Source organism: Dendrobates tinctorius, unplaced genomic scaffold (genome assembly GCF_039654945.1).
Source record: "Dendrobates tinctorius isolate UK_male_01 unplaced genomic scaffold, ASM3965494v1 ptg000184l, whole genome shotgun sequence".
In the NCBI taxonomy this organism is placed as follows: Eukaryota; Metazoa; Chordata; class Amphibia; order Anura; family Dendrobatidae; genus Dendrobates; species Dendrobates tinctorius.
Window position 1 is genome coordinate 17,263,630 of NW_027361851.1, and position 14,413 is coordinate 17,278,042.

The 14,413-nt window shown below is 42.5% G+C and overlaps 1 protein-coding gene across 6 annotated transcripts in view; it reads right to left on the reverse strand.

Annotated features, from left to right (window-relative positions):
* The window catches only part of LIG1 (DNA ligase 1), a 314,922-nt gene that overhangs the window by 92,038 nt on the left and 208,471 nt on the right, over positions 1-14,413 (reverse strand). For all 6 annotated transcript variants that reach the window (XM_073552127.1, XM_073552126.1, XM_073552125.1 and 3 more), the window contains 4 exons: positions 8,241-8,340; positions 7,426-7,511; positions 7,212-7,327; positions 5,654-5,749 (listed from right to left, as the gene is read on the reverse strand). In XM_073552127.1, the coding sequence (XP_073408228.1) occupies positions 5,654-5,749; positions 7,212-7,327; positions 7,426-7,511; positions 8,241-8,340 (398 nt within the window). The remainder of the gene's footprint in view (positions 1-5,653; positions 5,750-7,211; positions 7,328-7,425; positions 7,512-8,240; positions 8,341-14,413) is intronic.

Consider the following 14,413-nt stretch of genomic DNA (forward strand, 5'->3'; position numbering starts at 1 on the left):
TAAGAGTTCAAAGTTTATCAGCAATTTCTAATTATTCCAACCATTTTTTTATTTATTTATTTTTTTCAACCCCTTACCTACAAGGGACGTAATATTCCGTCCATGTGACCCTGGACCTAATTACTATGGACAGAATATTACGTCCCAGCGATCAGCGGCGCCCACGTGGTAAGCGCCGCTGATCGCGGCCGGTTGTCAGCTGATTATCACAGCTGACACCCGGCACAATGTGTCAGGGGCGGTCACGGACCGCCCCCGACACGTTAACCCCTTGTACACCCCGATCAAACGCGAAAAAAACATAACAAAACAATAAAAGTACACATATTTGGTATCGCCGCGTCCGTAGCGACCCGCCCTATAAAACTGTCCCATTAGTTAACCCCTTTAGCGAACCCCTTAAAAAACAAAAATAAAAAATGAAGCAAAAAATAATGATTTATTATCATACCACCGAACAAAAAGTGCAATAACGCGCGATCAAAAAGACGCATATAAATATCCATGGTACCGCTGAAAACGTCATCTTGTCCCGCAAAAAACGAGCCGCCATACAGCGTCATCCGCAAAAAAATAAAAAAGTTATAGCTCGCAGAATAAAGCGATACAAAAATAATTATTTTTTATATAAAATTGTTTTCATTGCAAAAAACCGACAAAACATAAAAAACGACCTAAACGAGGTAACACTGTAACCGTACTGACCCAAAGAATAAAACCACTTTATCAATTTTATCGCACGCGGAACGGCGTAAACGCACCACCCAAAAGAAATTCATGAAACGCTGGTTTTTGTTCATTCTGCGTCCCAAAAATCGGAATATAAAGCGATCAAAAAATGTCACGTGCCCGAAAATGGTACCAATGAAAACATCAACTCGTCCCGCAAAAAATAAGACCTCACATGACTCGGTGGGTCAAAATACGGAAAAATTATAGCTCTCAATATGTGGTGATGCAAAAACTATTTTTACAATAAAAAGCGTCTTTTAGCGTCTGACAGCCGCCAAACATAAAAACCCGCCATAAATAGTAAATCAAACCCCCCGTTATCACCCCCTTAGTTAGGGAAAAATAATAAAACTAAAAGAAAATGTATTTATTTCCATTTTCCCATTAGGGCTAGGGTTAGGGTTAGGGCTAGGGTTAGGAGTGTGTTGGGGTTAGGGTTGGAGTTATAATTGGGGGGTTTCCACTGTTTGGGCACATCAGATGCTCTCCAAAGGCAACATGGCGTCTGATCTCAATTCCAGCCAATTCGGCGTTGAAAAAGTCAAATGGTGCTCCTTCCCTTCCAAGCTCTGCCATGCGCCCAAACAGTGTTTTAGGCTGGTTTCACATTAGCGCTTTTTAAGCGCACGCACGGCCGGGGGTAGCTCCGCCCCCGAGCCGGCTCTCTGCCCGGCGTGCCCGCCCCTTGCTTGTAGCGCCGCCTCCTAGCGGACAGCGGCGCCTGCGATCGGCGCACCCTATCTTTAGCATAGGGTGCGCAGATCGTGCGCAGGCCGTGCGCTAGTTGCGCTTTGACCTGCGCTGCGCACTTTTGACAGTGCGCCGTGCGCGCCAAAATCCGAAAAGTTCGATTTTGGCGCGCACGGCGCACCGTCAAAAGTACGCAGCGCAGGTCAAAGCGCAACTAGCGCACGGCCTGCGCACGATCTGCGCACCCTATGCTAAAGATAGGGTGCGCCGATCGCAGGCTCCGCTGTCCGCTAGGAGGCGGCGCTACAAGCAAGGGGGCGGGCACGCCGGGCAGAGAGCCGGCTCGGGGGCGGAGCTACCCCCGGCCGTGCGTGCGCTTAAAAAGCACTAATGTGAAACCAGCCTTACCCCCACATATGGGGTATCAGCCTACTCAGGACAAATTACAAAACAACTTTTGGGGTCCAATTTCTCCTGCTACCCTTAGGAAAATAAAAAATTGGGGGCAAAAATATTATTTTTGCGGAAAAAAAATGATTTTTTTATTTTCACGCCCAGGCGTTATAAACTTCTGTGAAGCACTTGGGGGTTCAAAGTGCTCACCACACATCTAGATAAGTTCCGTGGGGGGTCTAGTTTCCAAAATGGGGTCACTTGTGGGGAATTTCAATAGTTTAGGTACATCAGGGGCTCTCCAAACGCACATGACACCCGCAGACCAATCCATCAAAGTCTGTATTCCAAAACGTCACTACTTCCCTTCCGAACCCTGACGTGTGCCCATACAGTAGTTTTCTCCCACATATGAGGTATCAGCGTACTCAGGACAAATTGGACAACAACTTTTGGGGTCCAATTTCTCCTGTTACCCTTGGGAAAATAAAAATAATGGGGACTAAAAGATGATGTTTGTTGAAAAAATACAATATTTTTATTTTCACGCCCGGTCGTTATAAACTTCTGTGAAGCACTGGGGGGTTCAAAGTGCTCACCACACATCTAGATAAGTTCATTAGGGGGTCTAGTTTCCAAAATGGGGTCACTTGTGGGGGGTTTCCACTGTTTAGGTACATTAGGGGCTCTCCAAAGGCAACATGACACCCGCAGACCATTCCATCAAAGTCTGCATTCCAAAACGTCACTACTTCCCTTCCGAGCCCCGACATGTCCCCATACAGTAGTTTTCTCCCACATATGGGGTGTCAGCGTACTCAGGACAAATTGGACAACAACTTTTGGGGTCCAATTTCTCCTGTTACCCTTGGGAAAATAAAAAAAATGGGGACTAAAAGATGATGTTTGTGGAAAAAATACGATTTTTTTTATTTTCACGCCCGGGCGTTATAAACTTCTGTGAAGCACTGGGGGGTTCAAAGTGCTCACCACACATCTAGATAAGTTCCTTGGGGGGTCTAGTTTCCAAAATGGTGTCATTTGTGGGGGGTTTCTACTGTTTTGGTACATCAGGGGCTTTCCAAACACGACATGGTGTCCGATCTCAATTCCAGCCAAAAGCGTCAAATGGTGCTGCTTCCCTTCCGAGCTCTGCCATGCGCCCAAATAGTGGTTTACCCCCACATGTGGGGTATCAGCGCACTCAGGATAAATTGCACAATATCTTTTAGGGTCCTGTTACTCTTGGAAAAATAAGAATTGAGGGTGAAAAGATCATTTTTGTGGAAAAAATTCAAAGTTCTCACCACACATCTAGATAAGTTCCTTGGGGGGGTCTAGATTCCAAAATGGTGTAATTTGTGGGGGGTTTCCACTGTTTTGGTACATCAGGGGTTTTCCAATCGCGACATGGCGTCCGATCTGAATTCCAGCCAATTTTGCATTGAAAAAGTCAAACGGTGCTCCTTCCCTACTGAGGTCAGCCATGCACCGAAACAGTGGTTCCCCCCCACATATCAGGTATCTGCGTACTCAGGACTAATTGCACAATAACTTTTGCAGTCCAATTTCTCCTGTTACCCTTGGTAAAATAAAGAAAATTGAACCTGAAGTATTTTTTTTGTGAAAAAAAGTTAAACATTCATTTTTTTTTTTTGGTATTCAAAAAATTCCTGTGACGCACCTAAAGGGTTAATAAACTTCTTGAATGTGGTTTTAAGCACCTTAAGGGGTGCAGTTTTTAGAATGGTGTCTCTTTTGGGTATTTTCTATCATATAGACCCCTCAAAGTGGCTTCAAATGTGATGTGGTCCCTAAAAATAAAATGGTGTTGCAAAAATGAGAAATCGCTGGTCAAATTTTAACCCTTATAACTTCCTAACAAAAAAAAATTTTGGTTCCAAAATTGTGCTGATGTAAAGTAAACATGTGGGAAATGTTATTTATTAAGTTTTTTGTGTGCCGTATCGCTGTGATTTAAGGGCATAAAAATTCAAAGTTAGAAAATTGCGAAATTTTCATAATTTTCGCCAAATTTCCGTTTTTTTCACAAATAAACGCAAGTTATTTGAAAGAAATTTTACCACTAACATGAAGTACAACATGTCACGAGAAAACAATGTCAGAATCACCGGGATCCATGGAAGCGTTTCAGAGTTATGACCTCATAAAGGGACAGTGGTCAGAATTGTAAAAATTGGCCCGGGAGTTAACGTGCAAACCACCCTTGGTAGTGAAGGGGTTAAGGACCATCTCACATTTGAAGGGACTGAATGGCCTATAAGACAGGAAATACCCAAAAGCGACACCAGTCTAAAAATGTACAACTTAAAGTGCTCAAAACTACATTCAAGAAATGTATTAGCCCTTCAAGGTGCTTTACAGGAACTATAGCAATGTGGAAATGAAAATGAACATGAGCAATTGACTTTTTCCCCACATAAAATTTGCATTTTCACAAGGATAACCGGAGAAAATAGACAGAAAAATTTGTTGTGACATGTCTACTTTAGTGTGCAGATACCCCATGTGTGGAGGAAAATTATTGTTTTGAGTACACGGCAGAGCTCGGATGAGAAAGGAATACCATACTTTTGGAGCACAAAATTGGCTGGAATAGCTAACGAACGATGCCATGTCGCATTTGGAAAGCTCCTGATGTGCCAAAACAGTGGAAACCTCCAACAAGTGACCCCATTTTGGAAACTAGATCCCTCAAGGACTTTATTTAGAGGTGTGGAGCACATTGAACTCACATGTGCTTCAAAGAATTTTATTAAATTGAGCCATGAAAATAAAAAAATCTAATTTTTGCCACAAACTGGAAGAGAAGGAGCTCCATTTTTTTTTCAAGCGCAAATTTGGCAGCCATAGACTTCAGGTGCCATGTCGCATTTGAAGAGCCGCCATGGTACCAAAACAGCAGTATCAAACCACCCACATGTGACCACATTTTAGAAAGTTCACATCTATAGGAATTTGTCTAGGGGTATAGTGAGCATTTTAAATCCCCAGATGAGTCACAGAATTGTGTAACATTGGGCTGCAAACTTGAATAAATATATTTTTTTCACAAAAATGTTGTTTTAGCTCCAAGTTTTAAATTTTTAAAAGGGCTATTAGGAGTTAGTGGACCACATATCTTGCTATGCAATTTCTCTTGAGTTTGCTAATATCTTGTACTGTATGTAGTCAAAAACGACTACTCTGGCACAAGGCAAATCTCAGAAGGGAAGGAGCGCCATATTGAAATGCAGATCTTGAGAGAATGGTTTGTTGGCGTCATGTCAAATTTGCAGAGCCCCTGGGGTGTCAGAACAGCAGAACCCTCTATAAGTGACTCCACTTTACAAACTGCACTCCTCAGTGAATACATCTAGTGATGTAGTGAGGATCTACAGTGGGGAAAAGAAAGTATTTAGTCAGCCACCAATTGTGCAAGTTCTCCAGCTTACAAAGATGAGAGAGGCCTGTAATTGACATCATAGGCAGACCACAACTATGAGAGTCAAAATGAGAAAACAAATCCAGAAAATCACCTTGTCTGATTTGGCAATTTTTATTTTGCAAATTAAGGTGGAAAATAAGTATTTGGTCACCTAAAAACATGCAAGATTTCTGTCTCTCACAGACCTGTCACGAAAAAACATTATCAGAATCTCCAGGATCCATTGAAGCGTTCCAGAATTATTATCACAAAGTGACGGTGGTCAGAGAATTGTAAAAATTGGCTTCGTCATTCAGGTCAAAATTGACTTCGTCGCTAAGGGGTTAAAATATTTTTACACCTTTTAAAAATGGAGGGATGGAGAGAAGCAAGTGAGATGAAATCAATTACCTGTGGAATCCTGCCAACGATATCCGGATATTTAGTTGTGTTATTTTCTTGGTTCCTGCTGTAGACATGAACTTCACCATTCTCTAGTATATGTATCTATGAAGGGGAGATTTGTACATTGAATTAATATTATGATAATGTATTTAGCTGCTGTGAAATGTTCATTCATTTGCCTATGGCTACATGTGCACATCTGTTGCAGTCATTGCATCCATCACAAAAGGACAAATATTCTCACATGAGTTATATAGTTTACATGTTTCTTAAAAATTGAAGGGGGTCACCTGTCGCAACTTCAAAATGGGTGAGATAAAAACTGATGAAAATCTGACATAAGAATGTCTTCATATTTTCATTTTATTTTTTTACAGATCCCCATAGGCATAGACACGTTTGGTAACTTATGATCCACAAAAAAACCATAACAGGACATGTAATAATAATAATTTTATTTCTATAGCGCCTACATATTCCGCAGCACTTTACATTTCAGAGGGGACTTGTACATACGATAGACATTACAGAATAACAATAATCACATAGATCATAACAGATACCAAGAGGAATGAGGGCCCTGCTCGCAAGCTTACAGTCTATGAGGGAAAAAGGTAGACACGAAAGGTGGGTGGTAACAGTTGCCTTCATTGTTCGGACCAGCCATAATGCAAAGTGTGTAACAGTACAGACACAGAAGGCTAATAAATGCATAAAGCATGTGGAAACATGATGCAGGGAACCTGGTTATGGTAAAACTTTTGGCTGTGCCACACAGGGAGAGATTGGGTTAATGTGTTGAGGCGGTAGGCCAGTCTGAATAAATGCGTTTTCAGGGCATGCTTAAACTTGTAGGGATTGGGGACTAATTGTATTGACCTGGGAAGTGCATTCCAAAGAATTGGCGCAGCACGTGTATAGTCTTGGAGATGGGAGGTTCTGATTATTGAGGACGCTAACCTCAGGTCATTAGCAGAAAAGAGGGCACGGGTAGGGTGGTAGACTGAGACGAGGGAGGAGATGTAGGGTGGTGCTGAGCCGTGGAGGGCTTTGTGGGTGAGGGTAATAAGTTTGTACTGGATTCTGGAGTGGATGGGTAGCCAGTGAATGACTGGCACATGGTAGAGGCATCGGTGTAACGATTGGCGAGGAATATGATCCTGGCTGCAGCATTGAAGACAGATTGGAGGGGGGAGAGTTTGGTAAGAGGGAGTTACAGTAGTCCAGACGAGAATGAATAAGAGAAACAGTAAGCGTTTTTGCATAGTCGAAAGTAAGAAAAGGTCGAATTCTAGAAACAGAACAGATACATGGAATCGTAAAGTGGAAGTGTTTTGTTGGACTCCTTTGGATCAGCAAGCTGTTTATTTTACAGCTCATTGATGAGGAAAACAGATGTGTGAACGTAGCATAACAAGTTGCTAGATTTTTTTTTACAGGAAAGATGTATATCTTTGTACTGTGTTAGCCATTAGACAGAAAAATATTCAGAATTGAGCGCCCTCAGCGGTTGATACCTTTTAATGGCTAACTGAAAAGATTTTTTTTATACAGATAGGGATACCTGGGCACGCTCTCCATCGTACTTATATTCACAGGAAAAGGCAGCTTCTTCAAACCTTTTTAAAACTTCACCAACGCCCTTGGTAGGGTGTGCCAACATGGGCTTTAAAGGCACCCCTTAAACAAAGAGGATAGAGGTGATTTAATAACTTCACATTGGAAAAACATTGAATTGCAAGAGAATATTGTAAAAAAAAAAAAAGAATGATTATTACCTGGAGTAAGTTTACAGTGTTGAGGAAGCTCCTTAATGCCATGCTTCAGTAGGGTAGGAATAACCAGATCATAGTTTGGCAACTCACTAGCGAAGAAAAAGAGGTGCAGAGATATTCAATAAACATTAATGAAAAGTCACATAACTTTCATACATACTGTATCTTAATGCAATAAACTTAGAAGTGCATTCAATCGAATTCTAGGACAAGTAATTATGGCAGCCATCTTTGGAATTCCCCATACAAAAAATAGAACAGGTATTGCATGACTCCAGTGTATGCATGCGTCTATATTCATGATATTCGTACAAGGCCATTCTTGCAACTCGCAACTACAACAGAGATGGCCTCATGCATGGTCTCAGTCATTCTGGAGTGCAGAGATAGGTACTCCATTCTCACAATAGCTCCTCTTCCAGGAATACAAGCTGACACCTGACACACATTAATGTAATACTTTTAATAAGCTATAAAACACATTAAGTGCTAATATCCCTTTATGCATTATTAAGGATGTTAGGATTGGATCAATTTGATAGTATGGACCTCAAATCATAGATGGGAGGGGCAATCCTGGTCTAAGACATGGCTTGTGAACTTGTCACATAAGCGTCAGCTGCGCAAATCTCATCGGTAACTTACTACAATACATCTGTCAGGAACTTATAGGCAGGTTGGCTCAGTGAGCATTACCACCCCAGAATAGCCAACAAAATTCTTTAAGACAACACAGATGATATAAAATCTGAATATTTGTTTGATTTTACATCTTTATTTGATATACATTATAAGGGCAATGTACAGAAGAAGCTCACCAGTATGTCTGCTTCAAAATCATGGCGTTCTCTTCAATCCAAGCTTTTTTGGCATCTATGCTCATTCCCTTTGAAGCATCGCATACTCCATCTGGAAATGCTGAAGAAGAGAGTCTATATATAAACTTTTGTTGTGCTTATTTTCTGCCCCTCTAGGTTTCAAAATTATGGCTGTGCATGGGAGCAAAACCCTAAAGATGGACATGTTGTCCCCCCACACGTCATTTATGAACTGGTTGAGGATGACCATAAAAAGGTTGTTTCGGCCCTGATAAAACGGAAGGAGAGTGCACTTTCCCTATGATTGTATAACATAAGCACACACACGAATGCACACCATTTAACCTCCTTTAACAAATTAGAAGTCAGCACCTGAGTATACAGATGTTGTGCAATAAGAATCACACAATCAACCAATGCTTAAGATCAGTGTTTCCCATACTCCAGTCCCCAACAGATCAAGTTTTCAGGATTTCTTAGTATTACAAAGGCGATAGCATTATTATCAAGGCAGCAGAAATTGCCACAGGTTCTCTCACCTGTGCAATACTAAGGAACTCCTGAAAACGTGACGTGTTGGGGGCAGTGAGGACTGAAGTTTAAAAAACACTGAATGCTGATGAGGGGACACAATCTCATGATATACTAAGGCAGTGTGTCCAGAGAGACAGCTCTCCACACAGCCTGCTGATCTAATGCACTCGCTCGGACTGTGGTTCTTAGGGCAAAATTCTAAATCACCTACAATAGACAACAAAATCTCAAGGGCAGCGTACACATAAAATTAACAATATAATGATGGAAAGTGATGAGTAATAGAGGAAGGAAAATACGCATTTTTTATCTATTTTCATCACCACACATGTGATGGAAGCCAGAACAGGATGCTACGAGGGAACGCAAGGAAGGCAAGAAGGAGATTTTTTTTTTTTTTAATTATTTTACAGCTGCTGGAGGCCGGAGGCTGCAATTGTGCGCGCTATAAGAAAAATTAATATTCATTGCCAGAGGAGTGAATATTCATTTCTCTTTAGCCTCCGGCTACTGCCTCCTGTGACCCGCTGCTTTGACGCTCCCCCTTCCCCACTGGCTCCTGCCTCCTGTGACCCACTGCTCCGCCGCTCCCCTCCCCTCCGGCTTCTGGGACAATGACTAGTGTTTAAGCCGAGGGGGGCGTTTTCAGCACACATAAAATGTGCTGAAAAACTTGGCTTATACACAAATATATATGGTAATTTGACTCTTTTGGCAGCATGGTATTATCCCACATCACTTTAGTGGACTACTCTTTTGCTACACACTATGTGGTCTCTATTGATCTAGAGTGATATTATATGCACAGGCATATTACAGTATATACCCTACCTTTACCATACTTTCTCTCATATATTTAACCTGCCATTCAATTTGGGTCTAAAATAATTCGCACTAACTGTCCATTTTTTGGTCTTTTGGCAGCAAAGCACATTTGCACTTTTACAATTTCCCATTGATGATATTGTAAACCATTTTGCTGCTATTTTATTCCTAATTATCAGCTTGTCCCTTGTATTGTGTCAATTTTTTTCCCCTGGTTATTTGCGTCCACCTGCAACTTATTTTAATGTATTTCTTTGATTAATAAAGTATAAAAAAATATTTTGCACAATCTGGGTTTTAAATTCGGTTTTCTTTCTCGGATTATGATCACCTAAACAATGACTATCCGAAATATGAACACAGTTTTAAAGGAGTTGTCCACTACTAGGACAACAACTTCTCAATCTTTATGTTCCCCCCAATAAAGTAACACTTCTACTCACCTCAGACATATTGCATATATCTGGAGGAAAAGCGAGAGCAGCAGCTCTGACTTCCTCTGATGCATGCGATTTGTCCAAAGGTGGGAAGAGTGAAGCGATTCCCAGGAGAGCCAGTACCAACACCGCTTGAACAGTGCCGACACTGTACGAGGGGATAAGCGTTATTTTGCTGGGAGGAAACATATGGATTGTACAAGTAGTGGACCCACAAAAATATTGTGTACTTAACTAGTGGTCCATACATAAGAATTTCCCGTTAAAAAGTAACCATTAATATTATTATTAAAACTAATAAATTAATAGAAAACATCAAGACAAAACATTAAACTCCAATGGGGAAGTGCACTCTGACATGGACAGTAATTCTAAAATTCACAAATTCTTATTAGTGCTAGTCTGAATTGCCCTTAGTTGTTCCCTAGCAGGTGTCCTTTCCTAGCTGTGGAGGTTCGCGCCCCATCTTAAATGCAATATGGCAAGCACCATAACTGCCTATGTGACCTAGTAGCTCAAACAGAGGAGGGTAGTGTAGACCTAAAAAAAAACAATCACCAACTCTAGATACTCAAAATCCATTCATATTCTAGTAAAGTGTGCATTGTTGCAAATTAGACAGGCACGAACACTGCATCATGGACCTAATTCCAAAAATGCAAGCATCTGTGAGACAAAATAGCATCTAAACATTAAGACCACAATTGGTAGATAATGACAGATGTACTGCCTCAAAAAATGTGTGTGCATAAATCTGTCTTACCTTATAGACCATCCCTCATTGTGTGTCCCTACCTACCCAGCAGAGGTTGGCACCCTAACTTGGTCGCAATATGGCACACCCACTCGACGGCTATCCCTGCCAGACCGTGATGATTGCTAACTTGCTTCATAAATATATTCAGCAAAAGCAGGGGATCCTAGATAGTCAAGGATTCAATTCAACACAATATATTACATTACATGCAACACCTCACAAGACAGATGAAACCCCAACAACAGCCGTTAGGGCACAGGGGTCAAATTAGCTAATCTCTATAGGACAAATGAAGTAACCATAGGTAAGTTCTTTGTTTGAACCTTTAGGGGATACAGACTCTATCTTGAAGATTCACCAAGTCTCTTTTTGCAGGATGAGTTTATCCCAATCCCCCCCCCCCCCCCCGTCTCCCATTCTCTCTGATGACCTCTAGAACACAGAAGGATAAGTCCCCTGCATTCCCCTGATGGAATTCCCACATATGGTGAGCTACTGGGGTATCCCCTTAAAGTCTCATGTCTCTTAGGTGTTCGCCAATGCGTCTCCTTAGCTCCCTTTTCATCTTCGCTAAGAAGTTCAGAGGTCACGCACATGTGGTCATAGAGACAACCCCCCCCCCCCCATGAGTCTTGCTATTCGCAAAATCCTTCCACATTTTACAGAGGATGGACTAGTAAAGGTCTTACACTGGGTAATCCAATTGCAGCAGGAACACCCACCACATTTAAAGGTCTCATAGGTTCTCCTACTTAGCCAGGTCCCCTCTGTTTTGGGTTTAATGTAGTGACTATGTACTAGACTGTTTATGAGAGACCGTCCCTTCCTGAATGTCACCTTGTGCTTGTATGAATAGTGGACAATACCGTAAAACTAATGCACCTTAACCAGCATTCAACTCATTTATGTGCGGAGACAAACTTTATTAACCCCTTAACGTCCACGACTGACATAGCCCGTCATGGCCGGTTATCAGTTAACACACCAGGAAGGGCTATGTCCATCATGCATTTAAACCATGCAGGGACAGTTCAGTGGCGACAGCTGTCAGTGACAACTGAGAGGCACGAGAACAGGTGCGGGAATCCATACTGTCGGTCTCTATCCAGATCTCTCTGATCGGGTCAGTCAACATCATCGCAAGGGCCCGATCTATAACCTGGGGTCACCAAGCTATGGAGGGCTTTTAATACCATGCTCATAGCATAGTGTCAGAAGCTTTCAGTATAGATGTAATGCACTGCCATGCTCGTGTATTGCAATGTATTATAGCTACAATCAAAATAAACAAGTAAAAAAGTTATAAAAAAGTTAAAATATGTAAGAAAAAAAATACTGCTACTACCTACACAAATACACATTACGTAAAAAAATAAATAAAAAAAAAAAAAAAGTACACATTTGGTATTGCCGCATCCGGAGCAAGCCGATCTGTAAAAGTATCACACTAGTTAACCCCTTCAGTAAATGGCGTAAAAAAACAAAACGTAGCAAACTATGCTTTATCATCATACAGCTTGGAAAAAAGTGGAATAAAAAGCGATCAAAAAGAAAAATGAAAATAAAATTGGTATAGAAGAAAACGTCATATTAAACCAGAAAAAAAAACAAGCTGCCACACAGCTATCAGTGGAAAAATGAAGCTATAGCTCTCAAAATAAAGTGATGCAAAAATTTTCTAGAAAATAGTTTTTATTGTGTAAAAGTGCCAAATCATAAAAAAAATATATAAATGTGATATCGCTCAATCGTACTGACCCGAAGAATAAAGCTACCTTACCAATTTTACCACACACAGAACAGGGGTGAGGGGGTAACATTTCCTGAATTGCTGGCTTTTGTTCATTCTGCCTGCACAAAACTCGGAATAGAAACAACCATGGTTACTTACCGGTAGCCGGTTTTTCCAGAACCCATGACATCACACCTGAGAGAGGGATCCGCCCCGCCAGGAACCTACTGAAATATAAGGGGCGGCACCTCTTCCCTGCTTCAGTTGGGTTACAGAGCATTGAGAGGACTTCCCGGTTAGTCACATGTTTATCCAACACCACATCACACAAATACACCCTATTAACGTGCACACCCATATGGTGAAAAAGGGGGGGGGATATAAGGGTGCTGTCATGGGTTCCGGAAAAAACGGCTACCGGTAAGTAACTATGGTGGTTTTCCCTTCACCCATGACAGCACACCTGAGAGAATTTTGGTGACTTCGAAACACCTTAGGGAGGGACCAACGCTTGCAGCACCCTTCTACCAAAGGTCAAGTCAGCAGAGGAGGATAGGTTTAATCTGCAGTGCTTAAAGAAGGTTGATGGTGAGGCCCAGGTAGCGGCCTTACAAATTTGATCAATCGATACCTCTGCCTTTTCAGGCCAGGAGGTCGCCACGGCTCTGGTGGAATGAGCCTTGATGCCGTCAGGAATTTGAACACCACTAGCTGAGTAGGGTATACTAATGGCCTCCCTAATCCATCTAACAATAGTCCATTTTGATACTCCATAGCCCTTTCTGGCACCCTGAAAGGCTACAAATAGGGACTGGGACCTCCTCCACTGGCTAGTGACATATATATTCTAGCAGGGCTCTCTTAACGTCCAAATTGTGGAATTTTTCCTCCCCTGGATTTTTCGGATTTTCGCATAAGGAAGGAAGGACAATCTCCTGACTTCGATGCAAATGTGATACTACCTTGGGTAGATAAGCGGGGAGTGTTTTTAATACCACCCTGTCCTGAAAAACTTGTGTATAGGGTGGATTTACTGAGAGAGCCTGCAAGTCTCTTACTCTACGGGCCGATGTAAGGGCCACTAAAATCATCATTTTTAGGGTAAGATACTTTATGGGTAGTTGCTGAATATGCTTATATGGTTCTTTTGTAAGGGCCTCTAGTACCAGGTTTAGATCCCAAGGGGCTATTCTAGGTATTGGGATAGGTCTAGACCTATGGCAGGATTTAATAAATCTAGCTACCCATCTGTTTGCTGCCAAGTTGCAGTTATAAAGTGCACCCAGTGCGGATACTTGAGCTTTAAGAGTATTTACCGCTAACCTTCACGAAGATCACTCACCACCCGTAATCAAGGGTACCGGACTCGGAGGCTGTGTAGGAGCACGTGATCTGTTCTGTCTAGATCTTGAGGAGTCCACCAACCTGCGGCTGGGGCGACTGCTGCTTGAACTGCTGCCATGCTTGTGAGCGGAGGGCTGTGAAGGAGGCAGAGACGGTGGAGACGGCGACTGCTCCTGCTCTGACCCCATGATTACCCGTCCGCCATGCCGCCATCCTTCTTTAAATATCCTGCCTCGGTCCAGGTGGGCGTCTTCTCCCCTCCCCCTGTGACCGCCGGCCGACTGACCGCTGCTTCAGAAAAGCCGGCGTCACACCAGGCGCCAATTTGCCGTCGCCTAGATGACGTCAGCCGGTGTGCTCCCATGATGCCCTGCGCTGCTGACGTCAGTGGCCAGAAGACGCCCGCAGCTCTCCCTTGCTAGGCGCTCTGAGGGAGCAAGACCGCCCGCATGAACCCGGAGCCCGAGGGAACCTCCGGGGACTGCGCTTCCAGAAGCCCGACACTATAGGTGAGCCCTGTTCTACCCGCGCCGGGACGGGTCTG